The sequence below is a fragment of the Carcharhinus amblyrhynchos genome, chromosome 5 (assembly GCF_965287045.1).
Source record: "Carcharhinus amblyrhynchos chromosome 5, sCarAmb.v2.hapA, whole genome shotgun sequence".
NCBI lineage: Eukaryota > Metazoa > Chordata > Chondrichthyes > Carcharhiniformes > Carcharhinidae > Carcharhinus > Carcharhinus amblyrhynchos.
Genome location: NC_137328.1, coordinates 128,689,745 through 128,714,127, shown reverse-complemented (window position 1 = coordinate 128,714,127; position 24,383 = coordinate 128,689,745). Strand labels below are relative to the sequence as shown.

The window sequence follows — 24,383 nt, the reverse complement described above, 5'->3', positions numbered from 1 at the left end:
TAAAATTTTGAGAGGAATAGATAGGGTGGATTCTCGGAGGCTATTTCCCAGGGTTGAAATGGTCACTACGAGAGGACACAGGTTTAAGGTGCTGGGAAGCAAGTACAGAGGAGATGTTAGGGGTGAGTTTTTCACTCAAGAGGGTGGTGAGTGAGTGGAATCGGCTGCCGTAGGTGGTGGTAGAGGTGAACTCACTGGGGTCTTTTAAAAGACTTCTGGATGTGTATATGGGATCTAATGGCATTGGAAGTTACAGATAGTTCTAATGGCTTGGTAGGTATAGATGTGATCGGTGCAACTTGTGGGCCGAAAGGCCTGTTTGTGCTGCAGTGTTCTATGTTCTAAATCTGTTACTTGTCTACCCATTCCACCAATCGATATCCTTTTGAAGTTCTAACTATGGTCCTCACAGTTCACAAGTCTTCCAAATTCATGTTGTTTGCAAATTTTAAACTTGTACCCTGTAAACCAAAGTCTAGGTCTTACTATATATCAGGAAAAGCAGGGGATCCAACATCAATCCCTAGGGAGCGCCACGATTAATCTTCCTCCAGTCTAAAGAAAATCATTCAGCACTACTCTGCATCCTGCCACTTAGTCAATGCTACATCCATATTGATACTGTCCATTTTATTTCACGAGTCTAAATTTGCTCACAAATCTCATGTGCATCAACTTACTGGAACATAGACAAACTACAGCACAAACAGGCCCTTTGGCCCACAAGTTGCGTTGAACATCTCTACCTACAAGGCTTATCTATAACTCTCAAGCCTACTAAGTCCCATGTACTCATCCAGAAGTCTCTTAAAAGTCCCAGTCAAATCTGCCTCTACCACCACCGCCAGCAGCCCATTCCACGCACTCACCACCCTGAGTGAAAAACTTACCCCTGACATCTCCTCTGTACCTACTCCCCAACACCTTAAACCCATGTACCTGTGTCCTCTTGTGGCAGCCATTTCAGCCCTGGGAAAAAAGCCTCTGAGAATCCACTCGATCAATACCTCTCAACATCTTATACACCTCTATCAGGTCACCTCTCATCCTTCTTCTCTCCAAGGAGAAGAGACCGAGCTCTCTCAACCTATCCTCATAAGGCATGCCACCCAATCCAGGCAATATCTTTGTAAATCTCCTCTGCACTCTTTCAATGGCTTCCACATCCTTCTTGTATTTAGGCAACCAGAACTGAGCACTGTACTTCAAGTGGGGTCTGACCAGGGTCTTATAAAGCTGCAACATTATCTCCCAAGTCCTAAACTCAATTCCTCAATTGATGAAGGCCAGTACACCATACTCCTTCTTAACCACATCCTCTACCTGTGAAGCCGATTTGAGAGGCCTATGAACCCAGGCCCCAAATCCTTCTGATCTTCCACACTACTAAGACTCTTTCCCTTATTATTATATTCCTTCATCCCATTTGACCTGCCAAAATGAATCACCATACACTTATCTGGGTTGAAGTCCATCTGCCACTTTTCCACCCAGTCTTGCATCCTATCTATGTCTCGCTCCAACTCTGACATCCCTCCACACTATCCACAACACCTCCAACCTTTGTGTCATCGGCAAACTTACCAACCCATCCCTCCACTTCCTCATCCAGGTCATTTATAAAAATCACAAACAGCAAGGGTCCCAGAACAGATCTCTGGGGCACTCTACTGGTGACCGACCTCCATGCAGAAAAAGACCCATCCACAACCACTCTCTGCCTTCTGCGGCAAGCTAGTTCTGGATCCACAAAGCAATGTCCCCTTGGATCCCATGCCCCCTCACTTTCTCAATAAGCCTTGCATGGGGGACCTTATTGGACGCTTTACTGAAGTCCATATCGCTCTTCCTTCGATGTGTTTAGTCACATCTTCAAAAAACTCAACCAGGCTCGTAAGGCATGATCTGCCTTTGACAAAGCCGTGCTGACTATTTTTGATCATACTATACTTCTCCAAATGTTCATAAATCCTGTTTCTCAGGATCTTCATCAAGTTACCAACCACTGAGGTTAGACTCACCAGTCAATAATTTCCTGGGCTATCTCTACTCCCTTTTTTGAATATAGGAACCACACCCACAATCCTCCAATCCTCCGGAACCTCTCCCGTCTCCACATGACACGAAGATCATCGCTAGAGGCTCTGCAATCTCTTTCCTCACCTCCCACAGTAACCTGGGGTACATCCCATCCAGTCCCGGCGACTTATCTATCTTGATGCTTTTCAAAAGCTCCAACACGTCCTCTGTCTTAATGTCCACATACTCAAGCACGGACACCATATTATTCATGTACATCACATAAATACTGGCCTCGACCCCGTTACCTCTTCAAAAACTCTAACATTAGCTGAACATGCTTTGTTCATTAAAAAACCTGCTGACACTCTTTAATTAACCTGCATTTGCCCAAAACTTGAGTACTAATGAAAAAGGACCGTTAGAATCATAGGGACATGCCCACTCTGCCCCCTCTCATAGAACATAGAACATTACAGCGCAGAACAGGCCCTTCGGCCCACGATGTTGCGCCGACCAGTTACAAAAACAATGACCCACTAGCCTATACCAATCCCTTTTCGTCCATAAACCTATCCAGAGATCTCTTAAACGCCCCCAAACTAGACGCATTTACAACTGCAGCAGGCAGGGCATTCCAATCCCTCACCACCCGCTGGGTAAAGAACCTACCCCTGCAATCCGTCCTGTAGCTACCCCCCCTTAATTTAAAGCCATGCCCCCTCGTGCTAGCTTTCTCCATCCGAGGAAAAAGGCTATCACTATCCACCCTATCTAAACCTCTAATCATCTTACATGTTTCAATAAGATCCCCTCTTAGCCGCCTTCTTTCCAACGAAAACAACCCTAAATCCCTCAGTCTCTCCTCATAGGACCTCCCCACCATACCAGGCAACATCCTAGTAAACCTCCTCTGCACCCTCTCCAACGCCTCCACATCCTTCTTGTAATGCGGGGACCAGAACTGCACACAGTACTCCAAGTGCGGCCGCACCAGAGTAGTGTACAGTTGCAACATTACACTGCGACTCCTAAATTCAATCCCCCTACCAATAAACGCCAAGACACCGTACGCCTTCTTGACAACCTTATCTACTTGATTCCCAACTTTCAGGGATCTATGTACACACACACCTAGATCCCTCTGTTCATCCACACTATTCAAAGTCCTCCCGTTAGCCCTATACTCGACACATCTGTTGCTCCTACCAAAGTGAATTACCTCACACTTCTCCGCATTAAATTCCATCCGCCACCTCTCGGCCCAGCTCTGCAACCTATCTAAGTCTCCCTGCAGACTATGACACCCTTCCTCACAATCTACCACACCTCCAACTTTGGTGTCATCAGCAAATTTACTAATCCACCCAACTATACCCTCATCCAGATCATTAATAAAAATTACAAACAACAGTGGTCCCAAAACAGATCCCTGAGGCACACCACTCGTAACTGCACTCCATGATGAATATTTACCATCCACCACCACCCTCTGTCTCCTATCTGATAGCCAATTCCTGATCCAACTTCCTAGATTACCCACAATCCCATACATCTGCATTTTCTGCAGAAGCCTACCATGGTGAACCTTATCGAACGCCTTACTAAAATCCATGTATACCACGTCAACTGCCTTACCCCCATCCACCTCTTTGGTCACCTTCTCAAAAAACTCAATAAGGTTAGTAAGGCACGACCTACCCGCTACAAAACCATGCTGACTATTTCTAATCAGTTCATTACACTCCAAATAACTATAAATCCTATCCCTAATAATTTTTTCTAAAACCTTGCCCACAACAGAAGTAAGACTCACCGGTCTATAATTCCCGGCAAAGTCTCTGTTCCCCTTCTTAAACAATGGGACAACATTCGCTATCCTCCAATCCTCCGGGACTACACCCCATACATTCACTCTCTGACCCCACCCCCCCACACCCACTCTCTGACCCATGCCCCCCCTACACCTATTCTCTGACCCTCCTTCCCTGATAACACTCAGTCTCCTTACCTCCCTCCCCCGACATTCCAACACATAGTTACCTCCCTCTCCTGCTTCACCACAGTTGGACCATTAGGCCACCATTGGGCACCCGTATTTGAGTAAAGCAATAGGGGTAATGATGATTTGTGGAAGAATCTAAGAGTCATTCCAGGCGCAAAGGGCAGTACGATGGCACAGTGGTTATCACTGCTGTTTCCACAGGGCCCTAGATTCAAATCCTAGCTTGGGTGACTAATTGTAGTCTGATTGATTTCCTCCGGGTTCTCTGGTTTCCTTCCATAGTCCGAAAGACGTGCTGGTTCAGTGCATTGGCCATGCTGAATTCTCCATGTACCAGAACAGGCATCAGAGTCTGGCAACTAGGGGAGTTTTCACAGTAACTTCATTGCAGTGTTAATGTAAGCTTACGTAAAACACTAATAAATAAAATTTAAACACAAGAAAAGGCCCAATGGGGAAAATACTCTTGATAGGAATCAGTTACGGTTTCAAAATTATGAAAGACTTCATACGTGAATAGTAAATTAATGCATTTGTTTGGTAAACTGTTTATTCTAATTCAGATAAGGTGAAGGATAGCATGAGATCTTAATTTCCATGCCTTTAAGTTTTATTTTGAGACATATGTTACCAACATGCACCTCTAAACCCAACAAGGAGTTTTATTCTGTTAACCTACATAATGAAGCATAAGTGAAGTTAATATGCACCACCTGAATAAAGTTAAACATGCAACTAATAGACAGTTAAGACCCTTGACTCGCTCCCCAATCTACACCCAATCCTTCCTCACCTGTGAAGAGTCCTATTCTTGCTTATGATGAATAACCTCTAGACTCTAGGTCCAACACAGGTTGCCACCCAGTTCTGTACTAGACATTTAAACTCCCAGCAGCAATACAAATAGCCTGTGCATAGCTTATCCTCTTAAGCAATGAGAACCTTTGTCATATTGTACTTACATTCTGAAGAAGCTGCTCAAACCAATCGTACCCAGTATCCCTGCATGCAGCAACCTGTAAAACAGATGAAAGACAGCTGTCAACAGTAGTATCACAAGGAAGCAAACTGTTGCTCCACAGTGGCAGCAATCAGGAGCTACACAAAACCTACAGCCTCAACTGATTTCCACAGTAACTTCATTGCATTGTTAATGTAACCAATGCAATAAACTCCATTTCGATTCTTTTTGGGAAGATAGATATAAGTGTGCTCTTCTATCCTTTGAGATTGTTTCAACAATCAGCTTATTGCTGCTCTGTATCTGGCCTTTATCTAACAAGATGGTATCAATTTCAGTTTTGAAATCTTCAACTGACTCCCAGCATCCACTGCCTTTTGAGGGAAGTGTTTTAAATTTCCAATTACTGTACATCAGTGCTTCCCGACAACATCTGAACAAAAGCAAATAGAGAAAATAAGAATAGGAATACGTCATTTGGCCACTCAAGGAAGGTCTATTACTTACAGGGCGAAAAACTGCAGCAGGTGACGGTGCAGAGGGACCTCGGGGTCCTTGTGCATGAGTTGCAAAAACCCAGCCTGCAGGTGCAGCAGGTGGTCAGGAAGGCGAATGGGATGCTGGCCTTCATAGCGAGGGGGATTGAATATAAAATTAGGGAGGTCTTGCTGAGGCTGTATAGAACATAGAACATAGAACATTACAGCGCAGAACAGGCCCTTCGGCCCACGATGTTGCGCCGACCAGTTACAAAAACAATGACCCACTAGCCTATACCAATCCCTTTTCGTCCATAAACCTATCCAGAGATCTCTTAAACGCCCCCAAACTAGACGCATTTACAACTGCAGCAGGCAGGGCATTCCAATCCCTCACCACCCGCTGGGTAAAGAACCTACCCCTGACATCCGTCCTGTAGCTACCCCCCCTTAATTTAAAGCCATGCCCCCTCGTGCTAGCTTTCTCCATCCGAGGAAAAAGGCTATCACTATCCACCCTATCTAAACCTCTAATCATCTTATATGTTTCAATAAGATCCCCTCTTAGCCGCCTTCTTTCCAACGAAAACAACCCTAAATCCCTCAGTCTCTCCTCATAGGACCTCCCCACCATACCAGGCAACATCCTAGTAAACCTCCTCTGCACCCTCTCCAACGCCTCCACATCCTTCTTGTAATGCGGGGACCAGAACTGCACACAGTACTCCAAGTGCGGCCGCACTAGAGTAGTGTACAGTTGCAACATTACACTGCGACTCCTAAATTCAATCCCCCTACCAATAAACGCCAAGACACCGTACGCCTTCTTAACAACCTTATCTACTTGATTCCCAACTTTCAGGGATCTATGTACACACACACCTAGATCCCTCTGTTCATCCACACTATTCAAAGTCCTCCCGTTAGCCCTATACTCGACACATCTGTTGCTCCTACCAAAGTGAATTACCTCACACTTCTCCGCATTAAATTCCATCCGCCACCTCTCGGCCCAGCTCTGCAACCTATCTAAGTCTCCCTGCAGACTATGACACCCTTCCTCACAATCTACCACACCTCCAACTTTGGTGTCATCAGCAAATTTACTAATCCACCCAACTATACCCTCATCCAGATCATTAATAAAAATTACAAACAACAGTGGCCCCAAAACAGATCCCTGAGGCACACCACTCGTAACTGTACTCCATGATGAATATTTACCCTCCACCACCACCCTCTGTCTCCTATCTGATAGCCAATTCCTGATCCAACTTCCTAGATTACCCACAATCCCATACATCTGCATTTTCTGCAGAAGCCTACCATGGTGAACCTTATCGAACGCCTTACTAAAATCCATGTATACCACGTCAACTGCCTTGCCCCCATCCACCTCTTTGGTCACCTTCTCAAAAAACTCAATAAGGTTAGTAAGGCACGACCTACCCGCTACAAAACCATGCTGACTATTTCTAATCAATTCATTACACTCCAAATAACTATAAATCCTATCCCTAATAATTTTTTCTAAAACCTTGCCCACAACAGAAGAAAGACTCACCGGTCTATAATTCCCGGCAAAGTCTCTGTTCCCCTTCTTAAACAATGGGACAACATTCGCTATCCTCCAATCCTCCGGGACTACAGCAGAGACCAATGACGACCTGAAGATCTGAGCCAGAGGCTCTGCAATCACCTCTCTAGCCTCCCAGAGAATCCTAGGGTAGATCCCATCCGGACCAGGGGACTTATCTATTTTCAGCCCCTCAAGAATTTCCAGCACATCCCCTTTATCAACCGTAATACTGTCTATTTTACACCCCTATACTGGGGGTATAGGGCATTGGTGAGGCCGCGCTGGAGTACTGTGTGCAGTTTTGGTCGCTGTACTTACGCAAGGATATTTTGGCCTTGGAGGGAGTGCAGAGGAGGTTTACTAGGCTGATACCGGAGTTGAGGGGGTTGAGCTATGAGGAGAGGCTGAATAAACTAGGCTTGTACTCGTTAGAGTTTAGAAGAATGAGGGGAGATCTCATTGAGACGTATAAGATGATGAATGGGATGGATAGGATAGAGGTGGAGAGGCTCTTCCTGCTCAGAAAGGACAGTAGGACTAGGGGGCACAGCCTCAGGATAAAGGGGGGGCGGTTTAGAACGGAGTTGAGGAGGAACTTCTTGACTCAAAGGGTGGTAAATCTCTGGAATTCTCTGCCCGTTGAGGTGGTGGAGGCTGCCTCGCTAAAAATTTTTAAGACGCAGGTTGATGGGTTTTTGATAAGCGAGGGGATTAAGGGTTATGGGGAGAGGGCGGGAATGTGGAACTGAGACACGACAGATCAGCCATGATCTTATTGAATGGCGGGGCAGGCTCGAAGGGCTGGATGGCCTACTCCTGCTCCTATTTCTTATGTTCTTAAGCTTGTTTCGTCGTTCAATATGATCATGGTTGATCCTCCATGTCAACACCATACTCCCACATTCTCCCCAGGCACTTTGGTACCTTCAGAGTCTGAAAACTGACTTCCTTCTTGTAATACACTCAGTGATGTGCCCTCTACAGCCTTCTCTGGTACAGTGCTCAGCAGGCTCACCACCTTCTGAGTGAAGAAATTTCTCCTCATTTCAGTTCGAAATAGATTACCTACCCCATATCCTAAGACTGTGACTGCTTGTTCTGCACCACCCCCTAGCCAGAGGGATCAACACCCCTCATCCAGTCTCTAAAGCCCTGTCAGAATGTTCAATGTTTCACTTAGATCCCCTCTCATTCTTCTAAACTCCAGTGAATACAGGTCATGTTGACTCAATCTCTCCTCATACGCCAGTCCTGCCATCCCAGGAGTCAGTCTGGTAAACCATCGCTGCACTCCCTCCATGGCAATAGCATTCTTCCTCAGATAAGGAACCCACAACAATATTCCATGTGTCATCTCACCAAGATCCTTTAGCTGCAGCAAGACATCCTTGCTCCTGTAGTTAAGTCATCTTGCAATGAAGACAAACATACCATCTGCCTTAACTGCTGCTGTAATTGCAGGCTTACTTTCAATGGCTGGTGTATAAAGACACCCAAGGCCCTTCGTATGTCAACACTTCCCAATCTATCACCATTTAAATAATACTCTGCCATTCTGTTTCTCTGTCCAAGTGGGCAACTTCACATTTATCCATGTTATACCGTATCTGACATACATTTGCCCACTCAGTCAATTTGTCTAAATCACCCCCAAAGCCTTGTAACACACTCATGAAACTTTGGGAATGCAAGTACTATGTCGTCCAATAGAGGCAGCTGAGGGACTTCAATGGTGCATTCTGGGGGAAGTCGGCCCAGCAAGAAGTGGGACATCGACGAAGAAGTGGGAAGTGGAAGATTTGGTATCAAGGAGTCATACGTTGCCTCCCTGGTGCCAGGGTCCAAGATGTCTCTGAATTGACAAAAAGTCTTCTGAAGGAAGAAGTCGAATAGCTAGGGATCGTAGTACATATTGGTATGAACAACATAGGTAGGAAGAGTGATGAGGTCCTGCAGTAGCAGTTTAGGGAGTTAGAAAGTTAAAAAGCAGGACCTATAGGGTTGTAATCTCAGTATTATTCCCTGTGCCACATGCCAGTGAGGCTAGGAATAGAAAGGTAACACAGCTGCACGTGACTAAACAGTTGGTATAGGAGGGAGGGTTTCAGATATCTAGACCATTGGAGTCTCTTCCGGGGCAGGTGGGACAAAGGACAGGTTGCATCTCAAGAACAAGAAGAACAAAGAAAATTACAGCACAGGAACAGGCCCTTCAGCCCTCCAAGCCTGCAATGACCATGCTGCCTGACTGAACTAAAACCCCCTACCATTCCAGGGACCATATCCCTCTATTCCCATCCTATTCATGTATTTGTCAAGATGTCCCTTAAAAGTCACTACTCTATCTGCTTCCTATATCTCCAGGCACCCACCACCCACTGTAAAAAAAAATCTGCCTCATACATCTTCTTTAAACGTTGCTGTTTGTACTTTCAACCTGTGCCCCCTAGTAATTGACTCTTCCACCCTGGGAAAAAGCTTCTGACTATCCACTCTGTCCATGCCCCTCAATCTTATAGACTTCTATCAGGTCGCCCCTCAACCTCCATTGTTCCAGTGAGAACAAACCTAGTTTCTCCAACCTCTCCTAATAGCTAATGCCCTCCATACCAGGCAACATCCTGGTAAATCTTTTCTGTACCCTCTCCAAAGCCTCCACGTCCTTCTGGTAGAGTGGCGACCAGAATTGTACACTATATTCCAAGTGCGGCCTCACTAAGCTTTTATAAAGCTGCAACATGACTTGCCAATTTTTAAACTCAATACCCCGGCCGATGAAGGCAAGCATGCCGTATGCCTTCTTGACTACCTGCTGGATATTCTAGAGGGTTTGAAAATAGATAAGTCCCCTGGTCCGGATGGGATTTACCCTAGGATTCTCTGGGAGGCAAGAGAGGTGATTGCGGAGCCTCTGGCTCTGATCTTCAGGTCGTCGTTGGTCTCTGGTATAGTACCGGAAGATTGGAGGACAGCAAATGTTGTCCCATTGTTTAAGAAGGGGAGCAGAGACTTCCCTGGGAATTATAGACCGGTGAGTCTTACTTCTGTGGTGGGTAAGGTTTTGGAAAGGATTATTAGAGACAAGATTTATAGTTATTTGGAGAGTAATGAATTGATTAGAGACAGTCAGCATGGTTTTGTAGCGGGTAGGTCGTGCCTTACTAACCTTATCGAGTTCTTTGAGAAAGTGACCAAAGAGGTGGATAGGGGTAAGGCAGTTGACGTGGTGTATATGGATTTTAATAAGGCGTTTGATAAGGTTCACCATGGTAGGCTTCTGCAGAAAATGCAGATGTATGGGATTGGGGGTGATCTAGGTAATTGGATCAGGAATTGGCTAGCAGATAGGAGACAGAGGGTGGTGGTTGATGGTAAATATTCATCATGGAGTTCGGTTACGAGTGGTGTGCCTCAGGGATCTGTTTTGGGGCCACTGCTGTTTGTAATTTTTATTAATGATCTGGATGAGGGTATAGTTGGGTGGATTAGTAAGTTTGCTGATGACACCAAAGTCGGAGGTGTGGTAGAACATAGAACGTAGAACATTACAGCGCAGAACAGGCCCTTCGGCCCACGATGTTGCGCCGACCAGTTACAAAAACAATGACCCACTAGCCTATACCAATCCCTTTTCGTCCATAAACCTATCCAGAGATCTCTTAAACGCCCCCAAACTAGACGCATTTACAACTGCAGCAGGCAGGGCATTCCAATCCCTCACCACCCGCTGGGTAAAGAACCTGCCCCTGACATCCGTCCTGTAACTACCCCCCCTTAATTTAAAGCCATGGTAGATTGTGAGGAAGGGTGTCATAGTTTGCAGGGTGACTTAGAAAGGTTGCAGAGCTGGGCCGCGAGGTGGCGGATGGAGTTTAATGTGGAGAAGTGTGAGGTAATTCATTTCGGTAGGAATAACAGATGTGTTGAGTATAGGGCTAACGGGAGGACTTTGAATAGTGTGGAGGAGCAGAGGGATCTAGGTGTATGTGTACATAGATCCCTGAAAGTTGGGAATCAAGTAGATAAGGTTGTTAAGAAGGCATATGGTGTCTTGGCGTTTATTGGTAGGGGGATTGAATTTAGGAGTCGCAGCGTCATGATGCAACTGTACACAACTCTGGTGCGGCCGCACTTGGAGTATTGTGTGCAGTTCTGGTCCCCACATTACAGGAAGGATGTAGAGGCTTTGGAGAGGGTGCAGAGGAGGTTTACCAGGATGTTGCCTGGTATGGAGGGGAGATCCTATGAGGAGAGACTGAGAGATTTGGGGTTGTTTTCGCTGGAAAGAAGGCGGCTAAGAGGGGACCTTATTGAAACATATAAGATGATTAGAGGTTTAGACAGGGTGGATAGTGATAGCCTTTTTCCTAGGATGGAGAAAGCTAGCACGAGGGGGCACGGCTTTAAATTAAGGGGGGGTAGTTATAGGACTGATGTCAGGGGTAGGTTCTTTACCCAGAGGGTGGTGAGGGACTGGAATGCCCTGCCTGCTGCAGTTGTAAATGCGCCTAGTTTGGGGGCGTTTAAGAGATCTGTGGATAGGTTTATGGACGAAATGGGATTGGTTTAGATTAGTGGGTTAGTGTTTTTTTTTTAAAAAGCTGGTCGGCGCAACATCGTGGGCCGAAGGGCCTGTTCTGCGCTGTAATGTTCTATGTTCTCCACCTGCATTGCCACTTTCAATGACCTGTGTATCTGTACACCCAGATCCCTTTGCCTATCAATACTCCTAATGGCTCTGCCATTTAGTACATATTTCCTAACTGTATTTGGCCTTCCAAAATGCACAACATCACATTTGTCTGGATTAAACTCCACCAGTCATCTCTCTGCCGAAGTCTCCAACCAATCTATACCCTGCTGTATCCTCTGATGGTCCTCATCGCTATCTGCAAATCCACCAACCTTGGTGTCATCCGCCAACTTACTAATCAATCCAGTAACATTTTCCTCCAAATCATTTATATATATTACAAACAGCAAAGGCCCCAGCACTGATCCCTGAGGAACACGACCTGTCACAGCCCTCCATTCAGTAATGCATCCTTTCACTGCTACCCTCTGTCTTCTTTGACCGAGCCAGTTTTGTATCCATCTTGCTGGCTCACCTCTGATCCCATGTGACTTCATCTTCTGCAACAGTCTGCCATGAAGGGCCTTGTTTAAGGCCTTAGTGAAGTCCATGTAGACAACATCTACTGCCCTACCCTCAATCATCTTCATCATTTCCTCAAAAAACTCAACCAAGTTAGTGAGACAAGATGCCCCTTCACAAAACCATGAGAATTGGTTCGCAGACAGGAGAGAGTAGGAATAAGTGGATCTTTTTTGAAGTGTAAAGCAGTGATTAGTGGGATCCTGCAGGGATCATGCTTGACCCCAACTATTCATGCTATCAATGAACTGGATAAGGAAACCAATAAAATATTTCTAAGTTTGTTGATGAACAAAGAACAAAGGGAAGAACTGAGAGAGATCAATATTATGAGAGAAATGGTGCTGGGAATACTGATGGATTTGAAGATGGCTAAATCCCCAGGGCCTTATAATCTACATCCCAGAGTACTTAAGGAAGTGGCTCTACAAATAGTGGATGCCTTGGTGGTCATCTTCCAGGATTCTATAGACTCTGGAACAGTCCCTGCAGATTGGAGAGCAGCAAACGTCACTCCAATAATCAAAAAGGGAGGTAAAGAGAAAACAGGGAATTATAGACCAGTAAGCCTAACATTGGTGGTGGGGAAAATTCTCAAATCCATTATCGAGGACGTTATAGAGGAGCATTTAGAAAATGGTGACAGGATCAGACAGAGTCAGCATTGATTTATGAAGGGGAAATCATGCTTGACAAATCTGTTGGAATTCTTTGAAGATGTAACTAGTAGAGTTGACGAGAGGTAGCCAGTCAATGTAATGGACTTGGACTTTCAGAAAATGTTTGACGAAGTGGTTGACAAAGTCCTGCATCAGAAACTATCGTGCGAGATTAACGGCATGGGATTGGAGGAAGTGTATTGCGATGAATAGAAAACTGGTTGGCAGAGAGGAAACAAAGAGTAGGAATTAATGGATGCTTTTCAAATTGGCAGACAGTAACTAGTGGGGTGCCACAGGAATCAGTGCTGGGACCTCAGCTATTCACAATATATATTAATGATTTGGATGAGGAGACAAAATGTAGCATCTCAGTTTGCAGACGATACCAAGTTGGGTGGAAGGTGAACTGTGACGAGGGTGCAGAGATCTTTCAGAATGATCTGGACAGGGTGGGTGAGTGGGCAAATCAATGCCAGATGCAGGACAATTTGGATAAATGTGAGGTTATTCACTTTGGGGCGGCACAGTGGCTAGCACTGCTGCCTCACAGTGCCAGGGACCCGGACTTGATTCCCAACGTGAATCACCGTCTGGGTGGAGTTTGCACATTCTCCCCGTGTCTGCATGGGTTTCCTCCGGGTGCTGCAGTTTTCTCCCAGTCTGAAAGACGTGCTGGTTAGGCATATTGATGCGAACAGGTGTCAGTGTGTGGCGACTAGGGGAGTTTCACACTAACTTCATTGCTGTCTTAATGTAAGCCTACTTGTGATTAATAAAATAAGCTTTAAATTTTTGGAAGCAAAAACAAGGTGGCAGATTACCACCTGAATGGATGTAAATTGGGAGAGAGGAGCATGCAACGGGATCTGGGTGTTCTTGTACACCAGTCACTGAAGGTAAGCATGCAGGTGGCAGCAGGTGGTAAAGACTGCAAAAGATATGTTGGCCTTCATAGAACATAGAAAATTACAGCACAAACGGGCCCTTTGGCCCACAAGTTGCGCTGATCATATCTCTACCTACTGCAGGGATTCATTGCAAGAGATTTCGAGTATAGGAGCAGGGGTATGTTGTTGCAATTATACAGGGTCTTGGTGAGGCCACACGTAGAGTGCAGTTTTGTTCTCCTTTTCTGAGGATGTTCTTGCTTGCTTTCTCTCTCTCTCTCTCTCTCGAGTTCAGCAAAGGTCTACCAGGTTGATTTTGGGGACGGTGGGACTGACGTACAAGGGAGATTGACTAGGTTAGGTTTGTTCTTGCTGGAATTCAGATGAATGAGGGAAGGGATCTCATTGAGATTATAAAATTCTGACAGGGCTAGACACGGTAGATGCAGAGAGCACGTCCCCGATGGTGAGGGAGTCGAGAACTTGGAGCTAAGACTGAGGATACAGGGTAGACCATTTAGGATGGAGACGAGGAGACATTTCTTCACCCAAAGAGTGGTGAGCCTGTGGAATTCATTAAAACCGGAAGTAGTTGATGCCAAAACATTGAATGTATTCAATGTTTTGTTTAAGAAGGGTGCCAGGCAAAAGGCGGGGAATTATAGGCCGGTTAGTTTAACGTCTGTTGTAGGTAAAATGTTAGAATCTGTCATCAAGGAGGAAATAGTGAGGCATCTTGAGGGGAATTGCTTGATAGAGCAGACGCAGCATGGTTTCGTTAAGGGGAAGTCGTGTCTGACAAATTTACTGGAGTTCCATTAAGGATGTGTCTAGGGCGGTGGATAGAGGAGAGCCGGTGGATGTGGTCTTTCTTGATTTTCAGAAGGCGTTTGACAGGTACCTCACAAGAGGTTATTGCAGAAGGTCAGGGGACATGGAGTTGGGGGTAGGGTGTTAGCGTGGATAGAGGACTGGTTGTCAAATAGGAGTCATGATGTGGGTATGCCGGCGTTGGACTGGCATAAACACAGTAAAAAGTCTGACAACACCAGGTTTTAGTCCAACCTATTTATTTGATAATATACTCACAAGCTTTCGGGGTTAGCCCCTTCGTCAGGTGAATGGAGAGTTCTGGCCTCAGACAGAGCATATAAAGCACAGACAGTTTAGAGATTACTGATTAGAATGCGAATCCTTACACCTAACCTGCTGTTCAAGACCTGAAGTGGCTGATAATGTGAGTGGAAGGAGCACTGATCACAGGTTAAAGAGATGTGTATTGTCTCCAGACAGTACAGTAAGTGAGGTTTTGCAAACCCAGGCAAGTCACGGGGGTTACAGATAGTGCGACATGAACCCAAGATCCCTGTTGAGACCGTCCTCATGTGTGCGGAACTTGGCTATCAGTCCGCACACATGAGGACGGTCTCAACAGGGATCTTGGGTTCATGTCGCACTATCTGTAACCCCCGTGACTTGCCTGGGTTTGCAAAACCTCACTTACTGTACTGTCTGGAGACAATACACATCTCTTTAACCTGTGATCAGTGCTCCTTCCACTCACGTTATCAGCCACTTCAGGTCTTGAACAGCAGGTTAGGTGTAAGGATTCGCATTCTAATCAGTAATCTCTAAACTGTCTGTGCTTTATATGCTCTGTCTGAGGCCAGAACTCTCCATTCACCTGACGAAGGGGCTAACCCTGAAAGCTTGTGAGTATATTATCAAATACATAGGTTGGACTAAAACCTGGTGTTGTCAGACTTTTTACTGTCAAATAGGAGGCAGAGAGTGGGGGTCAATGGGTGCTATTCGGATTGGCGGTTGGTGACTAGTGGAGTGCCTCAGGGGTCGGTGCTGGGGCCTCAGCTATTTACCATTTATATAGATGATCTGGAGGAGGGAACCGAGTGTATGGTGTCGAAATTTGCTGATGACACCAAGATTGGTGGAAAGGCAAAATGGTGCGGAGGGTGTGGAGAGTCTACAGAAGGATCTAGATAGGCTGGGCGAATGGGCCAGGAACTGGCAAATGGAATTTAATGTTGGCAAATGCGAGGTGGTACAATTTGGTAGGAATAATGGTAGGAAGGATTATTACTTACGTGGAGAAAAACTGCAGCAGGCGGCAGTGCAGAGGGACCTCGGGGTCCTTGTGCATGAGTCGCAAAAACCCAGCTTGCAGGTGCAGCAGGTGGTCAGGAAGGCTAATGGGATGCTGGCCTTCATCGTGAGGGGGATTGAATATAAAAGTAGGGAGGTCTTGCTGCGGCTATATAGGGTATTGGTGAGGCCGCAGCTGGAGTACTGTGTGCAGTTTTGGTCGCCGTACTTACGCAAGGATATTTTGGCCTTGGAGGGAGTGCAGAGGAGGTTTACTAGGCTGATGCCGGAGTTGAGGGGGTTGAGCTAATGAGGAGAGGCTGAATGAACTAGGCTTGTACTCGTTAGAGTTTAGAAGAATGAGGGGAGATCTCATTGAGACGTATAAGATGATGAATGGGATGGATAGGATAGAGGTGGAAAGACTCTTCCTGCTCAGAAAGGACAGTAGGACTAGGGGGCACAGCCTCAAGATAAAGGGTGGGGGGGGGGGGCGGTTTAGAACGGAGTTGAGGAAGAACTTCTTCACTCAAAGGGTGGTGAATCTCTGGAATTCTCTGCCCGTTGAAGTGGTGGAGGCTGCCTCGCTAAATATTTTTAAGACGCGGGTTGATGGGTTTTTGATGAGAGAGGGGATTAAGGGTTGTGGGGAGAGGGCGGGAAAGTGGAACTGAGCCACGACAGATCAGCCATGATCTTATTGACTGGCGGGGCAGGCTCGAAGGGCCAGATGGCCTACTCCTGCTCCTATTTCTTATGTTCTTATGTTCAAGAGGCAGCTGGATATAGCACTTGGAGTGAACGGGATCAAAGGTTATTGGGAAAAAGCAGGATTAGGCTTTGAACTGGATGATCAACTATGATTGTGATGAATGGCAGAACAGGCTTGAAGGGCGAAATGGCTTCCCCCTGCTCTTATCTTTCTATGTTTCTATGAAGCAAGCTGAAATTATAGCCCCAAGTTCTGCTCTCCCTCATGCATGTTGAATAAAAGCCGTTTTTATTGAAGTTCGATATGGTCTCAAAAGACTCAGTTTGTTTATTCATTTCAACACATGGATTGCACAAAAAAACCGAGGGTTTGGGAAACTACACCATTGTTTATAAAGAGGGAAACAAATCAAAGCAATTTTTTGTTCACGCATGGGTGATGAGGGGGAAATGGTTGAAAAATATTGAATGCCTTTCTTCACAGTAGAAAACATAAGTTTTATACCACAATTAGAGAGTATCATGGCAGCTATTAAGAGTGAGGAAATAGCAGAGAAAAAACACTGCAGAAACTCAATGGACTAATCTTTGATACCAATTTATTTGGGCCAGATCTATTCTCATGCCACTGCATCATTTCATTATTCTTACTCCGTCTTTGTGTGTTTTTTTTAAACCAGATATAGCCAACATAAGAACATAAGAAATAGGAGCAGGAGTAGGCCATCTAGCCCTTCGAGCCTGCCCCGCCATTCAATAAGATCATGGCTGATCTGTCGTGGCTCAGTTCCACTTTCCCGCCCTCTCCCCATAACCCTTAATCCCCTCTCTTATCAAGAACCCATCAACCCGCTTCTTAAAAATATTTAGCGAGGCAGCCTCCACCACTTCAACGGGCAGAGAATTCCAGAGATTCACCACCCTTTGAGTGAAGAAGTTCCTCCTCAACTCCGTTCTAAACCACCTCCCCTTTATCTTGAGGCTGTGCCCCCTAGTCCTACTGTCTTTTTTGAGCGGGAAGAGTCTCTCCACCTCTATCCTATCCATCCCATTCATCATCTTATACGCCTCAATGAGATCTCCCCTCATTCTTCTAAACTCTAACGAGTACAAGCCTAGTTTATTCAGCCTCTCCTCATAGCTCAATCCCCTCAATTCCGGTATCAGCCTAGTAAACCTCCTCTGCACTCCCTCCAAGGCCAAAATATCCTTGCGCAGGTGCGGCGCCCAAAACTGCACACAGTACTCCAGCTGCGGCCTCACCAATGCCCTATACAGCTGCAGCAAGACCTCCCTACTTTTATATTCAATCCCCCTCGCTATGAAGGCCAGCATCCCATTCGCCTTCCTGACCACCTGCTGCACCTGCAAGCTGGGTTTTTGCGACTCATGCACAAGGACCCCGAGGTCCCTCTGCACCGTCGCCTGCTGCAGTTTTTCGCCACATAAGTAATAGTCCTTCCTACCATTCTTCCTACCAAAGTGGACCACCTCACACTTGCCAACATTAAATTCCATTTGCCATTTCCTGGCCCATTCGCCCAGCCTATCTAGATCCTTCTGCAGACTCTCCACACCCTCCGCACAATTTGCCTTTCCCCCAATCTTGGTGTCATCAGCAAATTTCGACACCCTGCACTCAGTTCCCTCCTCCAGATCATCTATATAAATGGTAAATAACTGAGGCCCCAGCACCGACCCCTGGGGCACCCCACTAGTCACCAACTGCCAATCAACCTAAACATTATACTACAATCATCACTGCCGTCTAGATGTCACCAAATGGCTGCAGAGTACTAATGGGGTCGTGCAGATAAATGGCCAATGGTTTAGGGGGAGATGGTGGCAAAGTGATAATGACACTAGACTAGTAATCCAGAGGCCCAGGCTAATGCTCTGGGGAAATGGGTTGAAATTCCTTAGTAAGAAGTCTCATAACATCAGGTTAACATCCAACAGGTTTATTTGGTAACAAAAGCCACTAACTTTTGGAGTGCTGCTCCTTCATAGGCAAGTGGAAGTTCTGTTCACAAACAGGGCATATAAAGACACAAACTCAATTTACAAAATAATGGTTGGAATGCGAGTCTTTATAGGTAATCAAGTCTCCACCTGCCATCTCTCCAACCAATCTATATCCTGCTGCATCCTCTTATGGTCCTCATTGCTATCCGCAAATCCACCAATCTTTGTGTCGGCTATAAACTTACTAATCAGTCCAGTTACATTTTCCTCCAAATCATTTATATATATTACAAACAGCAAAGGTCCCAGCGCTGATCCCTGAGGAACACCACTAAGATACAGACAATGTGAGTGGAGAGTGGGTTAAGCACAGGTTAAAGAGATGTGCATTGTCTCCAGCCAGGACAATTAGAGATTTTGCAAGCCCAGGCAAGTTGTGGCATCTCGTGTGATATGAACCCAAGATCCCAGTTGAGGCCGTCCTCATGTGTGTGGAATTTGGCCATCAGTCTCTGTTCAGCGACTCTGCGTTGTGTGTTGTGAAGGCCGCCTTGGAGAACGTTTACCCGAAGATCAGAGACCGAATGTCCATGACTGCTGAAGTGTTCCCCAACAGGAACAAAGAAAATTACAGCACAGGAACAGGCCCTTTGGGCCTGCACCGACCATGCTGCTTGACTTAACTAAAACCCCCTACGCTTCCGGGGACCATATCCCTCTATTTCCATCTCATTCATGAACTTGTCAAGATGCCTCTTAAAAGTACCTATCGTATCCGCTTCCACTATTCTCCCGGCAGCGAGTTCCAGGCACCCACCATTCTCTGTGTAAAAAATCTGCCTTGTACATCTTCTTTAAAACTTGCCCCTCACACCATAAACCTATGCCATCTAGTAAGTGACTCTTCCATTCTGGGAAAAAGCTTCTGACTATCCACTCTGTCCACGCCTCTCATAATCTTGTAGACTTCTATCAGGTCTCCCCTCAACCTCCATCGTTCCAGTGAGAACAAACCTAGTTTCTCCAACCTCTCCTCATAGCTAATGCCCTCCATACCAGGCAACATCCTGGTAAATCTTTTTTGTACCCTCTCCAAAGCCTCCACATCCTTTTGGCAGTGTAGCGACCAGAATTGAACACTATATTCCAAGTGAAGCTTCACAAAGGTTTTATAAAGCATCAAAGTGACTCGCCAATTTTTAAACTCAGTGCCCTGGCTGATGAAGGCAAGCATGCTGTATGCCTTCTTGACTACCTTCTCCACCTGCATTGCCATTTTCAGTGACCTGTGTACCTGTACACCCAGATCCCTTCGCCAATCAATCCTCCGAAATGTTCTGCCATTTACTGTATATTTCCTAGCTGTATTAGACCTTCCAAAATGCATTACCTCACATTAGTCCATTAAACTCCATCTGCCATCTCTCCAACCAATCTATATCCTGCTGCATCCTCTTATGGTCCTCATTGCTATCTGCAAATCCACCAACCTTTGTGTCGGCTATAAACTTACTAATCAGTCCAGTTACATTTTCCTCCAAATCATTTATATATATTACAAACAGCAAAGGTCCCAGCACTGATCCCTGAGGAACACCACTTGTCACAGCCCTCCATTCAGAAACGCCCCCTTCCACTGCTCCGTTGTTTAAAAAAGGCTCAAAAAGTAATCTGGGAAATTATGCGCTGGTAAGCTTGATGTCAGTAATAGGTAAATTATTGGAAGGAGTACTAAGAGATAGGATCTACAAATACTTGGATAGACAGGGACTTATTAGGGAGAGTCAACATGGCTTTGTGTGTGGTAGGTCATGTTTAACTAATCTTTTAGAGCTTTTCGAGGAGGTTACCAGGAAAGTGGATGAAGGGAAGGCAGTGGACATTGTCTACATGGACTTCAGTAAGGCCTTTGACAAGGTCCGTCATGGGAGGTTATTAGGAAGGTTCAGTTGCTAGGTATACATGGAGAGGTAGTAAATTGGATTAGACACTGGCTCAATGGAAGAAGCCAGAGAGTGGTTGTGGAGGATTGCTTCTCTGAATGGAGGCCTGTGACTAGCGGTGTGCCACAGGGATCAATGCTGGGTCCATTGTTGTTTGTCATCTATATCAATGATCTGGATGATAATGTGGTAAATTGGATCAGCAAATTTGCTGATGATACAAAGACTGGAGATGTAGTGGACAGTGAGGAAGGTTTTCAAAGCTTGCAGAGGGATTTGGACCAACTAGAAAAATAGGCTGAAAAATGGCAGATGGAGTTTAATGCAGACAAGTGTGAGGTATTGCACTTTGGAATGACAAACCAAGGTAGAACATACAAGGTAAATGGTAGGACACTGAAGAGTGTAGTAGAACAGAGGGATTTGGGAATACAGATGCATAATTCCCTAAAAGTGGCATCACAGGTAGAACACAGAACATTACAGCTCAGTACAGGCCCTTCGGCCCTCGATGTTGCGCCGACCAGTGGAACGAATCTAATGACCCTCTAACCTAAACTATTCCAATGTTATCCATATGCCTATCCACTGACCATTTGAACGACCTTAAAGGTGACGAGTCCACAACTACTGCAGGCAGGGCATTCCAAGCCCTTACTACCCTCTGAATAAAGAACCTACCTCTGACATCCATCCTGTAATTATCACTCCTCAATTTAAAGCTATGTCCCCCCTCACGTTAGCCATCACCATCTGAGGAAAAAGGCTCTCACTGTCCACCCTATCTAATCCTCTGATCATCTTATATGCCTCAATTAGGTCACCTCTTAACCTTCTTCTAACAAAAACAACCTCAAGTCCCTCAGCCTTTCCTCAGGTAGATAGGGTCGTAAAGAGTGCTTTTGGTACATTGGCCTTTATAAATCAAAGTATTGAGTATAAGAGTAGGAGTGTTAAAGTGAGGTTGTATAAGACATTGGTGAGGCCGAATTTAGAGTTTTGGTCACCTAATTGCAGGAAGGATATTAATAAGGTTGAAAGAGTGCAGAGAAGGTTTACAAGGATGTTGCTGGGACTTGAGAAATTGAGTTACAGAGAAAGATCGAATAGGTTAGGACTTTATTCCCTGGAGCATGTAAGAATGAGGGGTGATTTGATAGAGGTGTATAAAATTATGATGGGTTCAGGTAGAGTGAATGCAAGTGGGCTTTTTCCACTGAGGCTAGGGGAGAAAAAAAACTAGAGGACATGGGTTAAGGGGGAAAAGTTTAAAGGGAATATTACGGTGGGGGGGGAGGGGGGGGGTTTCTTCACGGAGTGGGATGGGAGTGTGGAATGAGCTGCCAGATGAAGTGGTGAATGCGGGTTCACTTTTAACATTTAAAAACTTGGACAGGTACAAGGATGAGAAGGGCGTAAGAGGATATTGTCCAGGTGCAGGTCAGTGAGATGAGGCAGAAAAATGGTTCAGCACAGCCAAGAAGGGCCAAAGGGCCTGTTCCTGTGCTGTAGTGTTTTATGGTTCTACCCTCTGTTTTCTTTGACCAAGCCAGTTTTGTATCCACCTTTGATCTCCTGTGAGTTCACCTTCTGCACCAATCTGCCATGAGGGACCTTGTCAAAGGCCTTACTGAAGTCCATGTAGACAACATCCACTGCCCTACCCTCATCAATCACATTCATCAGTTCCTCAAAAAACTCGATCAAGTTCGTGAGACACGGCCTCCCCTTCACAAAACCATGTTGACTCTCACTAATACGTCCACTTATTTCCAAGTGGGAACAAATCCTGTCTCGAAGAATCCTCTCCAATAATTTCCTTACCACTGATGTAAGGCTCACCAGCCTGTAATTACCTGGATTATTCTTGCTAACCTTCTTAAACAAAGAAGCAACATTGGCTGTTCTCTAATCCTCTGGGACCTCCCCTATAGCCAGTGAGGATAGAAAGATTTCTCTCAAGGCCCCAGCAATTTCTTCCTTTATCTCTCTCAGTATTCTGAGGTATATCCCATCAGGCTCTGGAGACTTGTGTACCTTAATGTTTTTCCAGGACCCCAAAACCACCATCCTTTTGATCTCAACATGACTCAAACTATCTACACATCCTTTCCCAGACTCATCATTCACCAAGTCTTTCTTTTTGGTGAATATGGACGCAAAGTACTCATTTAATAGCTCGCCCATTTCCTCTGGCTCCACGCAGGAAGAGAACACTCTTGCCTGGTGATTGTCGAGCAGTGTTCATTCATCCGTTGTCGTAGCGTCTGCATGGTCTCCCCAGTGTACCATGCCTTGGGACATCCTTCCCTGGTATTCTCACATAAGATGATGGCATCCGTGTCAATGAACCAGCACGTCGTGCAGAGGTTGCTGTGGCACGGTTGTGTAGTGTTGTGGTCACTGTTCTCCTGAAGGCTGGGTAGATTGCTGCAGACAATGGTCTGTTTGAGGTTGTGCAGTTGTTTGAAGGCAAGAAGTGGGAGTGTGGGGATGGCCTTGGCGAGATGTTCATCTTCATCAATGACATGTTGAAGGCTCCGAAGGAGGTTCCTGGCCTCAACTGGGATCATGTCACACTATCTGTAATCCCCTCAACTTGACGTGCAAAATCTCACTAACTGTCCTGGCTGGAGACAATACACATCTCCTTAACCTGCGTTTAACCCTCTCTTCACTCCAATTGTCTGCACCTTTATCAGACTTGATTATCTGTAAAGACTTGCATTCCAACCATTATTTTGTAAATTGAGTTTGTCTTCGTATGCTCTGTTTCTGACCAGAACTCCCACTGACTTGATGAAGGAACAGCGCTCCAAAAGCTAGTGGCTTATGCTACCAAATAAACATGTTGGACTTTAACCAGGTGCTGCGAGACTTCTTTGTCCACCCCAGTTCAACACAGGCACCTCCACATCTTGAAATTCCTTCACAGCAACTGATGGAATTTCAATTCAATTAATAAAATCTGGAATTAAAATCTAGCCTGTGATAGTGACCATGGGACTGTTGTTGATTACTGTGAAAACGCATCTAGTTTACTCATGTTTGTTAGGGAAGGATATTCGCTAGCTTATGCAGTCAGGCTGACCTGTGACTTCAGATTTACAGAAATGAGGTTGATTTTTAACAGCCCTGAAAAATTAATTTTCAGGGCAATTAGGGATAGGCAACAAATGCTGGTCTTGCCAGTAGTGCCCACATTTCAAGAAAAAATAAAAGAGGGATGTGCTCCTGCAGTCAGAATGTAAGCAGCGAGGCAGGAAATTAGCAAGGACTTCAAGAGTATTCATTTCCAGATTACTCTCAGTACCACATGCAAATGAGTACAGAAACAAGAGGATAAAGAAGTGTGGCTGGAGAGATGCTGCAGTTAAGGACGGCTTTCGATTTTTAGGACACTGGGATCAGTACAGACAGATTGTACCTTAGAAGAGTGGGAACAAAGTTTCTCATGGAGTGATTTATTAGTGCTATATGGGAGGGTTTAAACTAATAAGTTGTAGGCTTGTCTGTCTGACTTTGCTGGTAGGTGAATTATTGGAATCAATTCAAGAAGAAGAAAACTGTCACTTAGAAAGGCATGGATCGATCAGAGATAGTCACCATGGTTTTTGTTCAGGGAAAATTGTGTCATACGAACTTGATCTCAATTTTTTTGAGAAAGTAACAAAGAGGATGGCGAGGATAGTACTCTGGATGTTGTCTACATAGAATTTTGTAAGGCACTTGACCAGGTCCCACATGGCAGATTGGTCAATGAGATCCCGTGGAATACAAGTGAAGCTGACGTGTTGGATCCAAAACTGGTTCAGCGACAGGAAACAAAGGATAATGGTGATTGCATGGCCTTGTGAATGGAAAGTGGTTTTCAGCGATGCTCCACACGACTGTGTGTCGGGGCCTTTGTTGTT

At 45.4% G+C, this 24,383-nt stretch overlaps 1 protein-coding gene across 5 annotated transcripts in view; it reads right to left on the bottom strand.

The window, feature by feature from the left end:
* nipblb (NIPBL cohesin loading factor b) overlaps nucleotides 1-24,383 on the bottom strand; it is a 600,450-nt gene that overhangs the window by 135,212 nt on the left and 440,855 nt on the right. For all 5 annotated transcript variants that reach the window (XM_080189563.1, XM_080189568.1, XM_080189564.1 and 2 more), the window contains one exon: nucleotides 4,987-5,040. In XM_080189563.1, the coding sequence (XP_080045689.1) occupies nucleotides 4,987-5,040 (54 nt within the window). The remainder of the gene's footprint in view (nucleotides 1-4,986; nucleotides 5,041-24,383) is intronic.